This window comes from Streptopelia decaocto, assembly GCF_964273445.1.
Source record: "Streptopelia decaocto genome assembly, chromosome: 6".
NCBI classification, from domain to species: Eukaryota; Metazoa; Chordata; class Aves; order Columbiformes; family Columbidae; genus Streptopelia; species Streptopelia decaocto.
Window position 1 is genome coordinate 5,735,759 of NC_138660.1, and position 23,563 is coordinate 5,759,321.

Below are 23,563 nucleotides of genomic sequence, written 5' to 3' on the forward strand. Positions count from 1 at the left end.
CCTGGCGGCAGATGTGCTCCAGGGCTGTTGCTGGGCAGAGCGCTGCAGTCTGTCTGTCTGAAAGGACAAAATAAACCATGTAACAGAGCTGGGCCTGTTCTGTAGAACACAGTTCATTACAGACACAGTTAAGGCAAAGCTGCAGTAACTCTTGAAGCTGCCCTTGCACAGCAAGAGACGCAGTTTCTCCAGCAGAAAGGGGATTTGGATCAAAGTCGTGAGAAACGTTATATCCCCCAGAGTGCTTTATGGAAAAAACAACAGGTAGCGGGAGGTGATCCCGTTAGCAGCCTGATAACTCACCTGCATGGGATGCTGTGCACCGAGGGCCTCCTCTGCAGCCCCCCAAGCGCTGGCCGTGGTCAGAGCTCTGGTGTTTGCCGTGGCTCAGAGCGGGGCCGGGTCACCCGCATCGGGGCTCCAGCGGCACGTCCCTGCAGCACCAGGTCGGCAGAGGGAAACTGCAGACGGCTTGCAGTGTAAACACAAGGGCAGGCAAAGCTCGCACGTTTCCATTCCCACAGTCCTGCAAAATGTCAGCGCATAGGCAGCATACACAGCTCCGCATACCTTCCGACCGAGGGGAGCAGCCGTGGAAAAAGACAGCCGTGTGCTGACAGCGGGGCTGCCCCGGCCGGACCCGCCGCCCCGGCCGCCGTCTGCGCAGCGAGATGGGGTGCGGGCAGGGAGCGAAGCTACTGGGGGCAGAATGCTGGTTTTTAACCAAGAGGGGAGCCCTCTCTCCTGACACGACTGTCAGTCACACGTAGGTCTGTGCACAAAGCAAAATTAGCCCTGCGGTTGAGCTGGCTGGTTTGACTCCCCCATGCAAAGTCTGCCGGGCTCTTTGTGACCAGCCCCATCCAAACATCCTCGTGTCCCAGCTGAAATGTGCCAAAAGCTCTAAAGTTGAAGTGAGATGACTGAAATCTCGAGCAGAAAACCTTTGGCTCAGAACTCCCTCTGAACTGCCAGGCAGAGCTGATTGTCAAGGGAGCACTTCAATTTCAGACACTCCAGACAGGCTTGCGTTAGAGCCATCGGCGTTACCGCGGAGCACCGCCGCTTACTGGAAACCAGAACAAGCTCCCACTGCAGCGCTGGAACCAAAGCTGTGAACACACTCGCTCCCTTTCGTGGTCTCCCCATGGTGATTAGAATGGGATCGCCCCAGCCCGACGCTGGCAGGAGCTGAGCCAGGACCAAGCAAACGCGGGAGCTCTGTTCCTAGTTTTAACTCTTCTTCATGCGCCGCTGACTTGGCACATTTCATTTAGGACTAGTATTTTCCATATGTGGTGGGTGTTAGCAGGTGACCTGTTTGGGTGGAAGGAATTAAGTTTGATCATAAACTCTTCAGACATTTCGAGCTAAGGAAAAAGCAGGATAGAATGGCTGGGCAGGAGATGTCCGTGTTTATACCAAAGTTGAGGCAGACATTAGTAATACAACCAAACAACTGAAATCCGAAAGATGGCTTGGCTGGGCGCTGCTTGCTTTTCAAGGAGAGAATAAAATTTAACTCTACAAAAACAACCAAACAAACAACACCCCCAAAACAACCCAACAGTAGAACAGGGTTTGCTATTGCAGCAAGGTGGGGGGTGCAAGTTTTACAGATCAAACCCAAGAGGGGATAAAACCAAGACAAGAAGGGTGAGAAGCACCAGTCCTGGCAGGTGCCTGTTAGTTTGGTAAGGGGAAAAAAAGACAGGGGGTGAGGAGGAAGGAGCGAAGGATTCTGTACAATATCGCTGCATCTCGGCGTCTGGGGAAGGTTAAAAATATCCCCAAGAAAAGTTTCTGATGTGGCTGCAAAATGTGCATAAAAATGCTGGAATTTTACTATGAAAACTGAAGAAACAAACCAGGTCTGTTAACTGCCAGCTGTGATGATGGGGATGGGGAACAAACACGGTTCATTGATGCAACAGAAAAGCAGCAGGAGGAACTCCGTGATTCATACAAGCTTTAAAACTTTATTTCAAATTACCCATGGTTTCCTTTTATATTATCAATGTGCTAGAAGTTCACACTACTGGCAGAATACAGGCAATTTAAAATAAAGTATACAATAATATCCAGACACATTTATATGTAACAGACTTATGGAATGTATTTACAGACATACAGCATGGGATGAAGCTTTAAAATCCTTTACTCTATTAATTACACGTTTACACTGTTTTCAGAAATAACAAAATTAGATCGCTTTGTAAAACATCACAATATCTATACAAAAGAATTTTTGTAGATGTCCAAATTCCCCTTAAAAGTCCTCTGTTTCTAAAACGTGTTTTTCAAAGAACCGTTTATAGTCATGAAAGGATCAAAACACCATTTGCCATCGTGTCGCTGCCGAGAACAGCAGAGGTGCTCTCGGCGCTGCAACAAGTCGGCTCTGATTCATTTTAAGCAGGTCGCCTCCCCCTTCGCAAGGGGGAAGACCCAAACTTGGCAGTTTTGCCCCCAAAATGCCGCTGGTCTGCTCGAGCTCACACGTGTGACCCTGCGGAGCCCACGGGGGGTTGGAAGGACAGTGACACCGCACAGGTGGGTTCCTCCCATGTAAATGCCTCAGAGAGGAAAGACAATCGCCTCTTTGCTTTAACACACAAAGTAGAACTTTATACACGCTTTCTTTAAAATATTCTTTGCATGGGATACAAAAAAAATTGCACATAAATACACTGAAAAATCCCAACCCATTTTGCAAAAGGGAACTGAAGTTGGTTTTGGTTAATACATTAAATAAACCGTGTGATAAAACTTTAGGTTTGGATTTTTGCCCTAAGCCTCTGGTCAAGACGTAGCGTTTGCCAGCGTGAAAACACAGGATGATAAACGCCGAGCTAACACGATCGCACACAGTGAAACTGCCAGAGTGAACACTCACTCAGAACAAAAGGAGTGACACTGGGGACACGTCACCTGCCGGCCATGGGCCATCGCTCCCCACCTGCGGACCCGAGAGCGGCCGCGGTCACCAGGCACAATAGGAAACGGCCATTTCCTGCAGTTTAGGCTCAAATCCCCACCCTACTATCTCCTAAAAACCATATTAATGAACCGTCAAACCTGCACCAACCTGAATACTGTTAGGTTTTGGTTTTGCTAAGTGCTGGAGCAAACATCACCCCCTCACCGCTCCACAGAGGGAACGGCTTTCTTAAAACAGGAATATTTAAATAGTCCACGAAGGGTGTGCTATTAAATAGTGAACATGCCCCTGTAACGATACAAGCAACCTCACGTTGAAAACTCAGATGAAGTCAGTGCCCCCCTCTTTCAAATTACGTGCAGCGACAAACACGCAGGAAACATTTGTGGTTTGTACCGTTTCCTTGCGAGCGGCAGCATCTTCCACTCAGCAAACTGCAGCAGAGACTTCACACACTTCAACGTAATCCAACTTGCAAGCGAAATTAAGTGAAACACAAGACCTACTTAAGGGGGAAGGCACATCTGTGTGGAGCTGATCTCTTCCTCTGGGTTTTGCAAGTTAGCGGCATTTTCATTCCTTGCAGGGCTCGGCACTTCCCCAGCGTGAAAACATTTCAGCTGTGTGGTTTTAAATACCCCTCAGGCGATCTTCTCCACTTGGAACATGATCAGCCGGTGGCAATAAGAAACAACTGGAATAATCACGTGAAATAAGGGATTCAACAGTCACCACGATGGGCCTTGGAAGAAATATATGAAGCAAAAGGGGGCAGAAACAAAACTGCAAATCAAAAAGGGAAAAAAATCCAGCTAAAGCCACTGTTCCCACAGCAGGTTTACTTCTGCAAAAATGACTTTTAGCTAACCTGTTCCCATTTCTTCTCTTTCCTTTATCCCCGTGAAATCCTCTTGGTGTATTCTGCCTCAAATACCCCCCGGATGGAACATCTCCGATGCTCAAAGTTGGTCTCAGACCCCGTGCACCATGTATTAGTAGCATCATGTTGTGGGATGCTTTAAATTGGGCAAAACCTAACAAAGGAACTCCACGGGTGGAGAAATGGATTTTGCAACGTCTGTTTGGGGAGAAGAAATAGTTACTGTAATTGATCTGCTTGTGAGCTCATCCTTGTCACCAGGACCAGAGCACACAGAGCTGATCTGTGTTTTTCAGATAATCTTTCCAGCAAAATCTGCCTCTCCTGCTCCTGTATATTGAATTCCCATTTTTACTTTAAGAGGAAGGAAGCAATGGTAGTTCTGTAAAATCAGTGCATCTCTAAATAATAAAAGGCTTTATTTATTAAAGCCTTGTTAAACCCTTGTGCAGCAGATCGCTGCTTTGGCAACATACAGCCCACCTGTGGAAATTCAGAAATTTTGTGCTTAAAATGCTAAGTTTCTCAGTGGCTGGGACATTCACCACTGTGTGCACGGGATGCTTCAGCCCCTAATAAATATTGCTGTTTTAAATGGGTTTCTAATGATTATCACGGCAGGCTGTAATTCTTTACACCGCAGTGAAAACACATACGTGGCTCCTTATGACATTCGGGCATCACTGGCCAAAACTACTGAGTCATGAAACACGTCCCTGTGTGCCCAGAAGGGGAGGAGAGGGGGCAGGAGAGCCCCCTCCACTGATGGGGACACATTTTCAGACAAAGACACGCTGAAACCCAAACAGAAAGTGAACCCCGCAAGAAAGTTAATGTGATTAATACAATTTGAACACTTCTGCTTTAGTATCTTTTACTAAGATGTTTCTTGCAGTGAAAACATAGAGTATTTTTTCCCTTAGGAAAAAAATTAATCCTTTTTTTTTTTTTTACCCTTCAAATTGTAGGTAATGAGGACATGCCAACACAAGCTACAGTTGTGGGAGGTTGGACCCTGTTATCAAACACTGCAGGTTAAGATTGTGTGTTGCATTTTTTTTTTATATATATATATATATATATATATATAATAGAAAGAGCTGTTGTTCTTTGGAGGCAAAGAAATTCCCTCTCTTCAAACCCTGCAGGGAAAGAAAGACATTTCATTCCCCATGTGCCCACTGCACCAACATGCTTTTTTCTTAATTTAAACAAACTAATTCCCCCAGGAATCGCTTTCCAAACTCTACACCCATGTTTTCAGTCTACAAGGCGAGTTCCTACAGCTGGCTCCAACAACCAGCTGCGGGAACTCTCTGCCCCCTTCCCAGCGAACTCTATTTTTAATAAGGGGCAAAAATATTGATAATAAAAATGTTATTGGAAACTGTTGCGATCTCCAAAAAAAATGGAGAAATGAAGTAATACATTCCTGTCAGGAATCACGGAAACTCCTTTCCTTAGAACAGAGCTCTGTGTGTTTGGATGCACTGCATGGGCAGTAAAGTCTTCACGTCCTTCTGCTTAGCCAAGGTAACCCAAAAGGTCCCGCAGGTCTTTACACAGCAGACAAGTGGTGAAGTTGCTGCTGCTTTGGGGGCGCCAGCTCCAGGAGCGCCTGGACAGTCACAGCTACCTGTGTCAAACCCTTCTCTTCTAAAATATGGAGAGGCAAACATAATTGCTCCTGAATGGGGAACAAAACAAAGACAAAAACAAAATGGATGAAAAACACTCAACTGAAAAAAAAAGAAAAAAAAATTAAGCAAAAGGTGACTGAAATATGAAATGTTATGGAGAGCCAGCACACACACACAGAGGTACCAACTGAAATTCCTGCTTGTGACTTCAGAACCATGAACATGACTTCTCAAAGGAGGAGGCCCCGGGGTGATCCTTGTGCTTCTTTATTATAAAATCATACAAATAAGAATTTAAACAAGGATTGTGGGAGAAGTGGGGAATAGTACATTGTCCTCTAGCTCTGCCCACACTGAAATGGCAGCAGTTTATGAAACCAAAAGTAGATGAGCTTAAGGAGGGGCGGAAATCTTTGCTTCAACATGATGAACCTGCTACAACGTGGAGTAGGGAAGGACCCGCGGCCTCCTTTCTAAAACACAACTGCCTTCTTGGGGGAATCCTTGTCTAACAAGCCTGTTTAGCTATCAACTGTGAGGAAAAACCTGCCGTAAAGCGGAGAAGGAAACACTGGTGTGTGCTACCCAAACACCGTGCAATGGGTCTGAGAGAAAATGTCACATTTAAAAGCAATTCTTATCTCAGGAGACCCACTGTCCGTCTCGAGTCCTCCTGTCTGTCTGTAGGTGCTGATCGCTGCCGTTACAAACAGTTATTGGAAGGCACAAAAAAGTAGAAAGCACAGGTTGCTTTATGGAAGAAAAAAAAGAGACTTGCTTTTATGTATGACTGAAATAACCCTGATCGTAAATGTAGAAAATGCCACTTCCTCCTGTTCAAGGCAATGAGAAATCAACAGTGTATATATAGGCAAATATCCATCCTATGTTATGTGTGAGTCACTATCACTGATTTGTCTTGCAGAAGTACCCGCTTAGCAGGTTACCTCCAAAACCATTCCAAGGAATAAGAGTAATACGCAAAATGCAAAAAGAGGTTTCAAAGTGTTTATTAATAATAATTGTGCTATTCTCAGTCTAAGACGGATTTAAAGCCTCATCCTATATAAGTCCTTGGCACATCCTGACCATCCTCACCCCAAAACACTCAGGATACATGTCTGACAGTTCTCTGTATTTGTAGAATAAACAAAGTCTGTCCTTCCTATAGAGCTACAGAAATTATTTTTCACAGATTATTTCCACAGCAACCTGCCCTTTTCTGTAATTGAATCTTTACTGGTTTTTGATGCTAAAGAAGTATCTCAGCATAAACAGTGGCAGCCAATGCTCTTCCCACAAGGCTCAGAGCACACCCATGAACCCAGCCTGGAATTCTCACAGTAAGCCATATGATCAGGTTGAAATACATTTTTCTTCCAGCAAATTTATGTTATTTTGAAAAAAGTGTGCTTTTTGAGAAAATACTTGTAAACTTGAGCAAATATAGCTTATCTTTTTTTTCTTATGTATGCAAAGAGATAAGGGGAAAAGCTTTGGAATGACTCCATACCACAGACGGTCATGACAAACAAGATTTAAAAACTGGAAGGCACTGTTAGTGTAAAACCCCTTGCAGCTTTTATCACAGTGTTCATTAGAAGAAGTTAAGAAACATTGGAACCGAATTAATTTTAGTTCATACCAGTAAGCAGTGCAAAAATAGCTTATTTAAAAATAAAACAATCTCCCCCTGTCAAAGGTCCCTTCTTTCCTCAAAAATGTTTTGCTTGGACAGAACACTTGGTGTTATTTGGAAAAAGGGCACCAACCCCTCTACTTGCTCCTTTGTTAAATACTCACATTCTATTACAAAAAGCTTGTGAGATCCATGTACACGTAACACATTTTTACTGGTAGCAACCACGTTTGCAACTAAACTCCTGTGTATCTTAAACTGTGCTTCAGAGTCGTTGCCAGGTTAACACCGGCATTCTAACACCACTTAAAACTGGGCTTACAAGCCATTTACTGTATTTTTCATATACAACAAGAAATTTATTGAAAACACATTTGGAACAGCTATTTTACTTAACACTTACCTGTCAGGGGTCTCTGAGCAGAGTTCCCTGAATTAACCTACACTCTGAGGAGACATGGTCACATCGCATGGGGAGCGCCCTGAATTTCCGAGGTGTCCCTGAGACATTAAAGCATTAAAGCACCAGGATGCTCTTCCTGGGGAGGGAAAAGCTGGGAAGCTTTACGGAAGGCTACCTGAGTTCTGTAAAACACTGCAGAGCCACCGTGCAGCCGGGACTTACATTTCTGCAGTTGTGTGTGACAAAGGTTTCTAGAAAAGTGACAGGATAAAAGGAAGAAGGGAATAAGCACGGAACAAGCACGGGCTTGGGCACCCACAATCAAGTGGCAACCCAAGGAGTTTTTAAGTTTTATCCAGAGCACAGTAAAATGCTATGATGTTCCGTGGCATCTGGTAGAATCTTAAAGATTTCGTTCCTTTTGTGCTAGAAACTTCTCTCAAAGCTGCTGAAGAGCTCAATAGATCTGAAAACTCTCTGCTTGAGCTGTTGTGAAGTGTAAGTAGCTCTGCATTCACTGACAGGTATTTTTGACTCACAGTAATACATCGGTTTACGTATTTGCGAAAACAAATGCTCTCAGAAGCAGGATAAGGGACTAGGGGTAAGAAAATAAAAACCCAACCACCAGTTACAAAGGCCTATGCACAAATCTTACCAGACCATGTCTCCTAAGACTGTAAGATCTCATCAAGAACACCGCCATTGAAAAAAAAAACACTTGGCATTCTTTAACATTTTTCATCAGATAATCCTCAAGCAATTTACCCAAGTGGATGCAATTCCCACTGTAGAGATGGGGAAACTGAGGCACAAACTGACACCGCAGTTTCCCCAGTACTACATCACTCATCACAGACTATAGGATGCACCCACATGTCCTGACCTCAGTCCCTTGCTCTTGCCCACGGTCAACACCTCCTCCCTTGCAAAAGCATTATATCTGCTAAACATCATACAGCAAATACACATGTGAATTATGTCACAGATGGCTGTGTGGGTGCACCAATGTGTTCACATATCGTACTTGTCACCTGAATCCCATCAGTGGGAAGGAAAGCACTTCATACACACAGTTTTGACAAAAACCAAAATCCATTCCCAAGCACCGCGGTGGTGGAGGGAGGAAGCAGCACCAGTCTCCTTAGCTAGAGGAAAAAGACCCAGCGATAGAACATACAGAGCGTTAGCATTAGAGTACAGTAAAACACCACAAAGCCCCAGAGCTGAATGGAAAGGGAGACAAGACTGGATTCTTCTGAATCTGTCCCCAGGGAAAGAAGAGTCTCAACTGTTCTTTTAACGCTGAGGTTTAGCTGAAGAATGTCAGAAGGGGAACAAAGATTGTCCTGTCCAGAGTGTGTGAGCAGGAAGGGAAAACAGACAGAAAAAAATGGTCAGTCAGTTAGCCATAGCAACATCCACGAAGCAGTCAGTCATCAGACATCTCAGATATAACCTACATGTTCCAGAAGCTCACCACAGCTGGTTCATTCTCACAAGGGAATCTGTGAGACCCCCATTGCAAAGAACTCACTTAATGCAAATATCGAGCGTTCAGTGAGGTGCCTGCCACCTGTACAGCTTAAACACATAACAACCTTTGTTGTTGAGAACACAGCAGTTTACACACACCTCAGTGAAAACCATTTTTCTCCAGGGGAAATGAAGGCTACAGGTTTCTGGGATGCTGCTGGCACCGAATACTCAAAGTAGAGTCCCCACATGTATCTTGGTTAATAGAAACAGTAGGACAGGGATTATTTATGTGTAACTGATGCTCAAATGTAGGATCGTGCAGAAGTATGTATTACTGAGTTCAAGTGTTCTGTACTATAGCCACTGCGTATCTTTTCCCTCCCTTTCACACAGGTAACTGCTGTAAATCACTGTAATCTATACGCACGTATCAATCTGCTCAACCGTTGGTTTCTTTTGATGCAAGGGCTTTAACTAGCGAAGCGCTACAGAAACGGCTGCTCCACCGTGGTGCCTGTACTCGGCATTTGCTAACAGCAGCCTCCTTCTTAGAAGGTATTTCCACATAGATCCAGACCTTCAGAAAGCCTTTCATTTTTGTAATTAGAATTTAAATGAAAGGTAATACCTTTCATTTTTGTAATTAGAATTTAAATGAAAGGAAATACCTGCAGGCATCTTTTCAGGAAAAATATACTAGGCTGCCACACCATTCTTGCAGAGAGATATCTCACATGCATATCTCAGCAGATATGTAATGTAGACATGTGAGAGCAACTTTAGAGTTCAGGTGGGGGTATTTCAGTACGTTTCCCTGGAGACACACTCCTTGAACCCTTTCACATTAAAGCAAGAAATATGAGAAACACAGGAGGGTTCCGGACAGTAGAAGATGTAGCAGACTGGCTCTGCAGGGGACATTTTCTTGAGTGGCTTTTCTATGTTTGTTTTTAAATGTGGGTCATTTCAGCATTCTGCTCTGTACTGCAGTCCCACAAAAACTACACCTTCTTATCTGAGGGAGTTATAAATAGAGAAGCTGGGACGGAATTGAACAGTTTTGTCCCGCACAAATTTACATCATGCAGCTCTGTTGGGAGTAAAAGTCTGAAGTTTCTTAGGGGACAAAACCAGTGCAGGATCTCAAAGTAGTAATGATGACTTATAACTCCCTGCTACGTTCCAATGCAATTCACCACGGAGCCATGTGAAATTGCCAGGCAGCTCAATAAATATGCTAAAATAAATCCCAATGGCTCAAGTGCCTGCAAGTGAAGCTGTCTGAAAACACCAGAAAATACTGCTTGACTAACTCCAGCACTTCGCTTTTAGGAATAGCTGGGAAGTGAGTCACTGGGTCTACTTTTCTCTTTCACAATACAAAAGAAAGAAAACAGCAGAAATGCTAATGCTTAGCAGTATAAGAAAACAAATCAACTAATGGACTAGAAGAAAAATTAAGAAAAACACGATGTATCAAAATTATTTGTACTGAGACAGCTACTGAATAAGACAAAGTGGAAAGAACAGGACAGCATAAAACAGGGTAAGTGGACTCAGATGGACTGTTTTATATGTTCCCACCTCCTAGTTTCCCACCTTCCAAGTTTCAGAAGGGGACAAGGAATACCAGAAGATAGACTTCTACCACTGGTACTTAACAAAAGAATTAGGTTCTATGCAAAAAGAGCCGCCATCAGAGAACGGCCAATAATACTGGGATTTGTTGGTAAGATAGTAAAAACATTCACATAAGAGAATTATTCTGAAGGAACATGAAAAGCTTTGGGATAAAAATAATAGATGCAAAACAATCTGAATTTTATCCCACTTTTAAGCTGTCAAATAACTAATCTTGAGAAAATGTAATTGTTTTTATAGAAATACCTTACAATTTTAAAGACAGACTCAAACTGCATTAGTTATTATGAATTTGAGGCACAGCAGTAAGTGAATCAGACCTCTAATAAACTATATCTGACTAATTTTTGCTCTGGAAGACAATACCAGATAAATCTGATCTATACTGCAAGACACAGCTTATACCTGAACCTTCTAAACATGTAATCATTTTGTTTTCATCATATCTTTCAAAGAAGGTTTTCTTTACTGAAGCATCATGAAAACGGCACCTGAAACACATGAGGGTAGTAGAAATACGTACCTGAGGCACCCCAATCCTTCTGCAAGCTTCCAAGAAATTCTCCACGTTTCGTCTGCATTTTGCCATTGTAAGTTTAGGCTGCAAAGAAGTAAAGGAGGCAAGAATAGAGTGTTCTTAACTGGCAGGATTCTAAGTTATCTTGGTTTTTTATTTAAATAAAACTCTTAGTAAATCTCTTTGCCAAGAACACAATGCACTGACATAAGCTTGTCTAATTCAAAGCAGGCTCTATTGTAGTTTGCTTTTCTTTAGGAAAAACAAGTCCAAATTTCAAAGCTATTTTATAAAAAGCTAATTTATGAATGCCGGATGGTTTTTATGAAAGACAATTCTAAACCGCAATAGTTATATACAAGGTGTTATATAAAACTGGTTAACACTTTTAGTGACTCCAGTATGATAAGTACGAAAGCTGGTTAAAGAGTAGTGCTGACTTCTTTCTCCCGAAGGGAACACAAAGATCACATTGTGACCGAGGAACGACATGACGCCTCTTCTGCTCCTGAAGCCATGCGGCTAAAGGCCGCCTCTTCCTTGGGATTTATATGACAAAGCCATGATTTAATTCCTAACACAGAATATTCAACAGCACATCAAACCGGGCCACTGAGAAGATGCCCTCAATGACGCAAGTCTTGTGAACAGCAGCCGTATGTCTTTTCTCTTAATGATTCCACAATCTGCCTAAAATGTTGGCGTCACCAGTTCAATCGTTCTCAAAATAATGAAGACATCTGCTTATCACATTAAGTCCAAGAGTGAGGAACCACGATGGTACAGTTGGCAGCCCTGCAAGTGCCAGTGCAAGATCCAACCAAAGACTGACTCCAAAAATCAGGAAAAACCAACACAACATGCATGTTACAACAACTTCCCCCAGGAACAATCCTCAGTTCTTTCTCCTTCTTCATACAATTTAAAGGTGCATAACAAGCTATCTGCCTCTCCATACTACTTTTAAGTAGCTGAACAAAAATATTTTCACTGAACGTTCTGGCTTCCAGAAATACAGATTAAGTATATAATCTGTGGTTATTTCACAGTTCTTGACCCTTCTCTAATTCTGTGCTTTCCCTATATGATACACAATAATGCTCCCAGAAATATATCACCTCCATTTCTTTCCAGACACACTGCAGTTAGCCAGGGTAAGAGAAACTTCAGAAATTTTCAGACTTTTCCTGTGCACTTCCTTCCTTGCTCCCAACAGTCCCCAGACACACCACTTTTTCTCCTGTTATCACAAAGGTATGACTGGATTTGTTTTGTTCCAGGAGATGCTCTTCTCCAAGGAGCCTGAATGTGCTCACCTGAATTTCCTAAGCAGAGGAATTTGTGCTGCTGTGAAGTGGATGCAGATATCCACTTGGCTTCTCTGCCTGTTTTCACTGTCTTGCGTACTGGGATCCTAGACACTGTAGAGAGTGTTGTATTTTCCCACTACCTGTTTTCCTGAACTTCTCAGACCTTTTGAAATATCCTGTTTCTGTCTTCATGCTGAACCGTCTCTTATTTCACGAGTTTTCAAGTTAACATAGAGAGGACTTGAAAACGTTAATGTTTCCTTACAAAGTGTTAGAAGTAACTTCATTTAAATGAAACAACCCCAAATATAATTTCTTTTAAAGAAGCTATAGACCTCTTTTAGACAGAACAGATAGTTATTTTTTGTCAGGTACATTCACAGAAGAGAATGCTGAACTTAGCATTTGTCTGGATTACAGAACTTTGTTGGATGTTATTTTGGACACCTACAAAATACTATCATTATTATATACTTACAACAGCAGGTGAGGGGACGTGAATGCTGGGAACAGACCGGGGACGCACATGATTAGCTAAATGGCACAGCACAACCCCATCGGTGAGAGCTGCTCCGAGATCACTGGGCAACGACACCTTCAACCGTGATTCTATATTCTGTACAAAAATGAACACGGACACATGAAACGTAAGAGCTGGTTTCCTCCAACTGTTTTACTCTGTAGAACATTTTATAAGAGGCAGAAGTGCTTCCGTCGCAACTCTCTGTCCATCCTTGTGACACTTCTGAACAGCTTTCTGAGTAACACCAAGGAGGGCTCTGTGCACTGTGGCCCAGAGCTCACCACCATCTGAACCATTCCTTGTACAGCACAGAGGACTAATACAACCACTACTAACAAATAATGGAAATCGGGATCTAAGAACAGTATTCCTAATCCTACATATCCTCAGAGAAGGGTTCTGCCAATGGAAGTGAAAATAATTGCCTTGTGTGTTGGAGGACAACATAGTCACCAAGAGTCATGACAACATTTTTCCCTGCAAAGAAAAACCCAAACTACTTGGCATAAATAGTTTTAAACAAATAAGGTAGTTAGCATTTGTGTAAGGAAATGAATAATATTTCAATTCAGGCTTTTAATCTTATTTCAAATGCTGTGTGAACTTCACCAAGTTGTTATGATGTATCTGAATTTTTTTCAAGTATTAAAAATCCCCACAAAACTAAGCTTACTTGGGAAGCAGAACAAGAGACAGACTACATGCAAACATCTTGAGATAACAGGAGAGGCTCCGCAAACAGCACCAAGTTTTATTTTATTTTATTTTATTTAAGATAACTTTCTCCTTTTAAGGAAAGCAGATTGTCCTTACTTTAAAATTTACAAATGTCTCTGTGCATCTGGGATGCTTATGACTTTTAAAATCAGCTTTAACAAGTAGGAATTCTTATGTCTCGAGGAAGCCCAAACAATTAATTCGAGCACCACGAGAAATCCCTTCATGCTCTCCAGAAACAAGTCTGGGGCCAAGCAGAACAGAACCTTAATGCCATGTGACATTTTCAATAGTCACGTGTATTGTCACTGTACCTGGGCACAAACCAGGAGCGTGGGGGCCCTGAACGGGCAGATAACACAACCATAAGGAATATTTGTACCTCAGATGCTCTGCACTTAACTAAGGATAAGACAAGAATTGAGAGATGGATGCAGAGCACACAAGGAAGCTGTGCTGTCACCACAACTGGCGGTAGTCTCTGCATTCCAATCTATGGGATTTACAGTAAAGAGGAGCTTTTAAAAAAATATTAAAAAGAAGAGAGTAAAGAGGGAGTTCCTTAAAAGTGTGAAGACTGATAAGGAAGAAAAAAGCATGTTTATTTTAAAAGCAGCTATCACTGGACACTCGGAAGCAGGAGTCAGCACTGTACATATTACAAAATTTAAAGCTGACTTTGTCCACCACAAAACCCAAAGTGAACACCACTGCACCATCGGAAAGAAACACTCAGACTGTACGATGCCATTTAATTTGGGTCAACTGTTCGCCATATTGGTTCAGTGAAACCGGTCTACAACAAAAGGACACATTTAGCAGGATGCAATGAATTTCCTAAGATGCCTGGGCTGCACTTACCTTACGTAGCTGCTCTATGAGCTCCAGCTCTTCCTCTCGCTGTTTGGAGTTTTGTTTTGCTCTGGGGTCTGCAGAATCAGTAGCGGGAGACAAGGCACGGGTAGAAGATGAAGTAGCAACTAAGAAAGTAGCACGAAGGAAAGAAAAATCACTAAGCACGGTTTGGCTGATTGTCCTTCACCGCTGTGCTACCTACACCTGCACACACAAGGTTCTGGAATGGGCACAGCACATTCCTTTTCACTAATCTTCTTTCTTTTGATTATTACTCAAGCTAATGACCTACTGATCTAAACAAGGTGTTCTATAACACATTCTCCTTTCTGTTTAGATTCTGTTCTTAGTATTGGCTAATAATCATTCACAAAAGGAGGAAAAGTTTTACTGGATGAAGTATGTTGAAACAGTTCAGTCTTTCTACAGAAATTGCAATTGTGTTACGCGCTACTGTGCAATGCAAAAATATATCAGGCTGCCTTCATCAGAGGCCAAAAGCTGTTGTGGGATTTCCTCAGTATCTTTTTAGGTGTAAGCACAGACCCAGAAGAACAAAACTCCACATTTCCACAAATATGACAAAAGAATATGTGACACCTCTAAATAAAACAATTGCTTATTCACAAAGTATTTAATGTCCTATGTCTACAAACGGAACTCTAAAAGTAGTTTGATGATAACGACTTGATGTAACAGAGCAGTGCAAAACCTAGGTAATACAGATGTTCATATCAGGTAGCAAAACTAGCTGATTTCTAAGCTCTATAACCTACCTTTGTTTGCTTCATCCCTGACAGCTGCTCGGAAAAGGAAACTCTCAGGTCGCTGGGAAGGGTTTCTATAGGAAGGCGGGGCTGCATGGCCAGGATATGGAGGGGAAAGGTGGACTAAACAAACATGGAAAGGCACAGGAAAGGAAAGGAGGAAGAAGGAAATGGTTAAATAGGAAATGGGTTCAGCAATGTGGTAATTAAAAAGAAAAAAACAAAAATTTCAATATAATAATGACAAAATAAATTAGAGCCATGCATGATAAAAGCGTGGGGCAGGAAAAGGCACTTCCAAGGACACTTGCATGCAAAGCACATTCCACATACCAACTCCAACAACTGTTCTGACTGTTGCTGAGCGCGTCTGTGTGCCAAAGCCTGTGTGAAGGCCTAAAGCAGCCAGAGCCTGCGCTCTGCCTCAGGACGTGCCTCACCCCGCTGGCTCTTCCCTCCTGTGTTTCTAAGGGGACCCAAATAACTGGGGAAACTCTCACATGCACAGCAGTGCCACACAGAGATGGGAACATATGCTCCCTTCTCTTCATAGTACAAATAAGCGAGCAGGCACTTTGATCTTATTTTTCAGAAACTCTTCTTCCTTTCATTGTTACCTGTCTGAGTGGTAGGTGAGCCAGCAGAGATGGTAGATCTGTCATCACTCTGTGGACAAAAAAGCAGAAAGTATAAATGGTCCTAACCCGGAAAAGCTGTGACTACATTTTAATTTGCTGTGTTTTAAAAAAGACTCAATCTATCTAAATGTGTTTCAGAAAACAAACAAACAAACAAACAAACCCAAACTGAAATGTGAAAAAACAGAGTATGCTATTCCCCAAGTCTCATCTCTGCAGACGGTGACAAAATTCTTTTTTTTGCAGAAATGACACAATTGCTTTTCTCTGAGGAAAGAGGATGATGAAACTGTACTGACTGTGCAATGACAGATCTTCGTTTACTCTTCCTTCCAATGAAAACTTTCAAAGTATTTTTTGCAAAGGGGACACAGAAAACCAGGTAATTAAGTAACATGCAGAACTTGCATTACAGCAGCACCAATAGGATACACCTCTTCGCTAACACAAAACTGCTAGGTACTGAACATCGCCCTCCCTAGTGAAACACACTGTGGTTTTATTACAGTGCTTACACAGACGAATGACTTATTGTGATGAATGCACTCAGTTTAGAAGTCTCAACAGAAGAGAAAGAAATATAGGATGTCTGTACTCATTATAAAAATAAGCTGATAAAGAATACAACAAAATTACTTCTGATGAACTCAACTTGGTCAAGAGAAAAATCATCTTGCCTATAAAAAGTAACATCAAAGACAACCAAGAACCCCTCGGAGCAGGGACTCATTACTGTGTTTTGGCAGCTTAGGCCTCCTGTAGACACAGCCTAAAGCTGAGCTAATATCTGCTACAGTTTCATCGGGTAAATCGGATTCATATCCCACCTGAACTTCTGATTAGAAACTGAACACCCGTTAAAACAGATGTCTGGATCCAAGAGTTTTTTGTTGGCTTTACTGGTGAATGATAATAGCAAGAGATACCTGGACAGGACTGAGGGCAGAGGCATTAGGCGGGGGAGCAGCACAGCTTTCTTGATTCACCCCTGAGAGGGACTGAATGCAGAGAGAGAGAGAGAGAAGGTAGTAGCAGAGTTAGCGAATGGCTGACGGGTCGTGCACAAAGGTGGGATGCAGCAGACACGTTAAAAAGGAAGAGGTGATCACAATCACATCCTCAGAAACAACCAACAGGCAACAGATACTTGCTGAACTATAGTTAAAGCCTTCCTATCCTCCTGAATTTTCTAGCTAATAACCTTGGGAAGTGCAATGTGTCTTTTACATACAACACAGCGACAGCAAAAGCGGAACTAAGAGCCATAAGTTGAGGTAAAGGCGTCTTTACTAACACTTAATGCAACACCTATGCCATCAGACCAAAGGAAATGTTATCCTACAACAGCTCATTCTGAGCGACTATTCAAAATCAATAGCTTTCTTTTTAATACTTTGAGTATGTTATGCATTTTTACTAAGTTACTTTCCTATCAAGTTTGTAAAATCAGAGAAACGCACATCTACACTCTACATCTGCCACAAACACCTAATGCTGATCCTTGTGAATTACACACAAAGTCATAAGATTCCGCGGGTGGAATCCAGCTCTCCTGGAAGATGTCAGTGCGAATATTTACAGCGTTGTCACAAATAAAGTGCCGCTAAATTCAATTATAACCAATATCAAAGCCAACCAAATAAACACCTTCTCATGTTTCCAGAATGGCAGCTCCAGCGTGCCATGCTGTCACCGACAGGTGGATCTACAAGGCCAAATTCTGTGTCTTACTGAAAGCACGACCAAAACGTTAACGTGTGAGGGCTGAATGGCTCAAGAATGAATGTCTACTTTCTGAAACAGCTTTCAAATAGCAACGTGGCAGTTCAGCACAGGAAAGGAACATCAAACAGCACCTAGAAACTCTACAGATGCGAACACCACACTGGGGAGTGTTAGTATTTTAAATGATTCGCAACTATTCTGCGACTTCAGAACAGCACAGCCAGGAACGACTAAAAGCAGAGGTTAGACTCGGGCAAGCCTTAACCACAAACAACTTCAGGCCCTCTGCAGACCCAACAGTTGATTCTCAAGACAGCCTCTTTCTCCATAGCAGCACAGAGCAAAACTTGTGGGTTTCTTTTCCATTGTTGTTTTAAAGAGTTTCAAAATATCACTTGACTTAAGCAAAACATTAGCTAGTATGCGAGCACAGTAAAACACACAAGTAGGTGGTCTGTAACATTAACGTAACTGTTTGAACATTAACATTCCTGTGTGAAAAAAAACCAAGACAACCTTGGGGCAGACGAACAAGTAGTTGTCACAATCCGCGCACCCAGCAGAGGGAAGGGGAACAGGACACACCACGGGGAAGGACAATCACAACAGCAACACACCGCATGCTCTTCACCTGTTTGCGAGTCCCTGGCCTCCTTTTAATGGTATTGGTGTTATTGTCAATCTCAAACACAAAGAGAGGCTCAAAGCCATTCTGTCAGGGGCAGCAAGGAAAGAAAGAGAAGGAAGGAAGAAGTGAGGCAAAGAACAACTGTAAAAGGCAGCTGCAACACAAAGGGAAGCAGGATGCTGCAACTCAGACTTACGACACGCTACTGCACACGCTGCACGTGGGCTCCAGGTCTGGCGCCGGAGCCAGAGAGCCCTCCCCGCGCCAGAAACAACTGCAGACGCGGGGACTGCCAGAGCAGAGCCCAAACAGAACTCTGCACCAACCAAATCACAATCTTGGAAGGGAATTTGATTATTAAACATCTGAACGCACAAATGGATGCCAACGGTCTGAGAGAAAACTCCAGGGTGCAAGTTAGCGTAATTCAAGTCCTGCTTGCTTTACCCATACCATTATTATTTACAACAAACTGGTGCCTAAAAGCCTTAACTTAAAAAGTTTCAGAGACCCACGCGCTAACAGTAACACAATGTCCTCATGCCATGTTTGAGACTGCAACAAGAAAACACAGAGCAACGAGGGGAGCACAAGGCAGCAATGACACAAAGGTTATGAAAGGCAGAGGTCAGACCAGCTGCATGATGCTTATCAAGTATTTCACAACATGGAAATTGAGAAGCAGTCTGAGAGAAAATAAAGGATGGTTTGGATTATTCCCCCCCTCTACAGTGCTCACTTTCTAAGGGACAGTATGAGAAAAAACAAGATGATAATTGGGAAAAAAATGAGATTCATAATCAACCAAAGCTGAAATCACTAGTCAAGTCTGAAGCCTTGATACTATCTTGAGGAATAATCTCAATTTTAACGAACACGACTACCCTTGTGAGACTGGGAAGCAGGATATGACTAATGTAAAAGTCCAAGGTATACAGCATGTTTTCTGACAGGCCAGTGATTACATTTCTTCAGCGACATTTTAGTCTCGCTATTGCTGGTCAACACCAGAAACCCACCAGTGTGCAATGAAGTACTACAGCCAAACTCCCCTTCAAATCACAGCCATGTAGAAGAAACGCATGAACTGAACTGTTAACAGGCAGAGAAAGCACAGGTGGTTGTTTTGTGAGTTCAGACACTGTCCTGAAATCGTTTATGAACAGAAGGAAACAGAGTAACCTGTGCAATGTGATTTTCGATTTTAATTAGTGATAAAACACAAGACCGCCACAGGAAACATGATGTAAGATTCAAAAAAGGAGATCCACAACTTAAATTTTGGTTTTAAGAAAATTTTTGCTAAAGCAGTTAACAATACCAGAAGAAGGAAGCAGTAAAGAAAAGAAAGCTTGCTTGCTTTTAAGTATGTATTAGACTTCATACTTTTTTAATCTTTGTCTTATATCTGAGCTGAAAACATCATTTAGAGTAAAAGAAAAGCAACTTCTCAGTTTACAGAGCTCTGATGTAACAAGGGAAATGCTGAACGAAAGATCTTTTACTATACTTCCACTCTCCTCTTTTGCCACAAAGTGTTATCCCCACATCATAAAGCTAGAATAACCAGTGAAAAATGCAGCAGAACTATTTTTATTTATATTTTTTAAACTAACCTATCTTCAAGTTTCAACATCGAAAGTTTTGTAAGGTAAAGTTCACACTACTGCATGCAGACTTTCTGCAGAGAGAAAATGAGAGGGAGCTATGGAAGTGGAAAATGTGTACTGAAAACTGCCATTAACAAAGAGAATTTTGTCATGAAATGCCTCTATGCTTTGGCACAGGAAAATAACCATCCTCAGAAAGAAGACCTGGCTAAATTTCAAATCCATAAGGGAAAACGTCAAATGAAATGCAATAGAATATAAGAAGGTAAAAGTAATTTCAACTCTTACAACAGACTCTTTTAAAAGCAAACTAATGAACACTTTTTTGTGGTTGAGCAAGTTTTTACCATACAAAATACATTAGTGGAAACAAAAACGCCACAAATTCATGATCAAGCCTGGTCTTAATGTTCCAGTTACAACAATTGCCAGAAACAGCTGCCCTGGCATATGTCACCATTAGACAGAGTGTGTATTTTTTCGGCAAAACAGAGCTACGGATCATACTTCAGTAGGTCAGAAAACCCTGTATTTCATCTACTGTTATAGGTTATTGCTGCCGAAAAGAGCAAGGAATCGGAAAAAAAATGACTAGAGAAATGATTGCTTTCAAATCTATTACTCGCTCAATCTTTCCCTACCAGCCTGTCCGCTTCGTTGTGAAGTGCAAGGATGTAACGCGGTTAACGACACAAAGGAAACAAACAGCGATGGAAGCCAGTTTCAAAATAATTTCTGAAAATTCCAAGCAACATAATGTAAAATTCTATATATTAATTTACAACAAAAGTCATGGGATTGCATAATCAAATAGAAATGAGGTCCTTAAAGGTATCTTTAAAACACATTCCAAAGATGAATTAACTGACAACAGAATATCAACACTTAACCAAAGCCACTGCTTTTCTCCTGTTTCTTATTATCTCAATATGAAAGCACATTTTTATACACTAATTGTTTGTGATTTCTTTAAGCAGACACATGCATGATCACAACTAAATCTCTCTGTAATATTATGAACTTTCTTCTTCTCCCCCACAGTGCTCATCATGTGAAAGCAGGAAAACCAAAAAGTCTGAATAAAGAGACAGTAAATATCTTGAGCAACATGTTCTGGAGAGAAGTGTTCGAACCGAGAGCACTGCCTAAAGAAAACTAAGGCAGATAACGGAAGCACATGAATTAAGAAAATAAATCTCAGGCATGCAGACATGCAACAGCAGGCAAATCAGGTGTATTTTTCTTTTATAGACATGGATTATGGCATCAATTATATTCTTTAATTATGCTACATGACTAAGATGCCATAAAGGAAGAAATAGCATAAAACATGAATCAAATACATAAAGGTTTTTATTTTTGCTAAGTGTTCAAAGTAGATGATTTTAAAGACATCTTAATCAATAAACAATAAAGTGTGAGGTCTGTTTTGTGATTTGTAGCATTCATAGGCAGAGCTGTTTTTCCCTGCTCTCTGATGTGGTTACCAAGATACTAAGTATTTCTAACCACCACATGCAGGATGCAGACAAGCTGAAGTAGAAGGCTGTACTCGAAGCAATAAAATTGCTTACTTGCCACTGAAGAGCACGTCAATTAGGAAGCAAGCTAAACAGACAAGAAATCAGACCAGAATAACTAGAGGTGAATTTTTAATATCAGTAATTTCCTTCTGCTCTCAGCAAAAGTGTTAATTATCTTGTGGAAAAACATCACTATGTTGTTACCAAATGGCTGACAGTACAAGTATCAACATATTTGTAATATTGAAGTTCACAGCTTAGCTACTTTTCAAAGATGGTCATGTTTTATGCTATTTAGATTAGCTCTAAAATAGTTGGTCTAATCTGAGACAACCGTAACACGTTGTTATTTCTGTGCTCTAGAATCTGCCACATAAAAAGGCCGTTACGTGCAGGATCTTACCACTAACAAGGCACTATCATCAGTATGCTGAGACCTTCTGGATGGAAAGGGACACTGGGAGGTGGGAGAGATGGAGTAATGTCAGAAACACACAGGATGTCAGAAACACACAGTATGTGAACAGACAGACAATTTGGAACATGTGCTGCTTGTTTACAGCATTGTGAGGCTTTACAAAAAAAATCCATAAAGCGTATACATAACTGTGGTGGAATATATAGCCACATGACCCACGAGTTACAGTGTATTTGTATTACTTAGGGAATCAATTATTCTGCTTTCTGTGCTGTCTCAAGCAAATGCAGACAGCTATGTATTCACAGTTCGTACTGTGGTAGAACAAAGGAACCTTTAAAAGAATAAATTAAGAACAGAAGAACATTAAGAAGGAAAACGAGCAAAAACTATTTCAATTACCCCATGTTTCGGTAATTTTCTAATTAAAAAAGAGTTAGTTGGAAAATGCTGCTGAAGAACTATTTATATTCATTATATTATTAAAAGTTTTTTATCTGATTAACACTGCCAAGTGAATTATCTGCCCCTGGAGGAAAGTGGGGATGGCGAGCCATGGAACAGCTATTACTGTGCAGAAATCTGAAGCAAAGAACAAACAGATGTCGTTGGCTCTGCTCTGTATATTCTGGAAGATTGAGCCTTGTATGTTTTTTGTTTCCTACTGACTTACTGTTTCTGATTATAAAACTACACTAAAGTAAAACTTTATGAAAACTGTATTTATTTCTTTTTCTGATAACCCTCAAAATTCTAGCACTGAACCTTTCTGGGATCACTAGCAATGCAATGATAGGAAGCTGGGAGAGCGCTGATCAGTGAAGGGGATTGCAACACAATAACTTGTCTGAATCCTCCCATTATAAAGTTAATTGTACTGCTCGCAAGGAGCATCTTCAAATGGAATATGAAATGTATTTTCTGCGTTGAACATAGAAAACACACAGGAAACATTAGAACAGCACACTCGGACAGGCAATCTACATGAACAGAAGGAAATATTAGACTGATCCTATAAGCAAAAAAAACCAACCAACCCCCAATCCACGGCTTAATAGTAAGTGTGAAAAAACTAAACTATAACCCAGTCCTGAAGGGTTCTCCACAATCAGAAAAACATCTCTGATGGAGAGGGATAAGAATTCAGGTGCTGACTTCTCTGGTAAAATTCTTATAGGACTCTTACCTCACTATCCAGGGGACTTTGCTTCTGAGGACTCAAAGATGCTTTTTGCTATAGAGAAAAAGGAAAAATGTAAAACTAATTTAAAGTAATATGACATAGCAACAAAAGCTCAGAAAGAACAAGCCTAATTTAGAAGTGTTTTAAAACACAAGTAGTCTCAGTTTTTAAATAAAACATGCCTTGGGGAATTTCAAGTTTCCACTGAGCTGAAACTTCAGATATTATTAGTAAAAAAATAAGCCTTTATTCAATACAAAAACAAACAAAAAACCAAATTGGTTTTGCATATTAAAGATGCATAATAAACCCAAAATATAACCCAGGGGACGAATTTAATTGCTGAGAATAAAGTGCTCATGAATAACAAAGGCAATAGAAGAAAACCAAACAAAACCAAAAATCCCCAAAGGCTCACCAATGAACAAAATGCATCCTAAATATCTACAGTCTTTAACTGAGAGACTGAGCTGAATCTTTAAGAAAAGCAGCTTTTCTACACAACATTGCCAGGGGCCTCAGATCG

At 41.4% G+C, this 23,563-nt stretch overlaps 1 protein-coding gene across 10 annotated transcripts in view; it reads right to left on the bottom strand.

The window, feature by feature from the left end:
• Positions 1-1,959: 1,959 nt before the first annotated feature.
• LRCH3 (leucine rich repeats and calponin homology domain containing 3) overlaps positions 1,960-23,563 on the bottom strand; it is a 61,675-nt gene continuing 40,071 nt past the window's right edge. For 2 of the 10 annotated variants that reach the window (XM_082056765.1, XM_082056761.1), the window contains 10 exons: positions 23,041-23,088; positions 21,840-21,893; positions 18,307-18,387; positions 16,877-16,948; positions 15,930-15,978; positions 15,322-15,435; positions 14,552-14,670; positions 12,929-13,066; positions 11,147-11,224; positions 5,520-8,852 (listed from right to left, as the gene is read on the bottom strand). In XM_082056765.1, coding sequence (XP_081912891.1) covers positions 8,652-8,852; positions 11,147-11,224; positions 12,929-13,066; positions 14,552-14,670; positions 15,322-15,435; positions 15,930-15,978; positions 16,877-16,948; positions 18,307-18,387; positions 21,840-21,893; positions 23,041-23,088 — 954 coding nt within the window. In that variant the 3' untranslated portion in view covers positions 5,520-8,651. The other 8 variants (XM_082056763.1, XM_082056764.1, XM_082056766.1 and 5 more) reach the window with 8 other exon arrangements.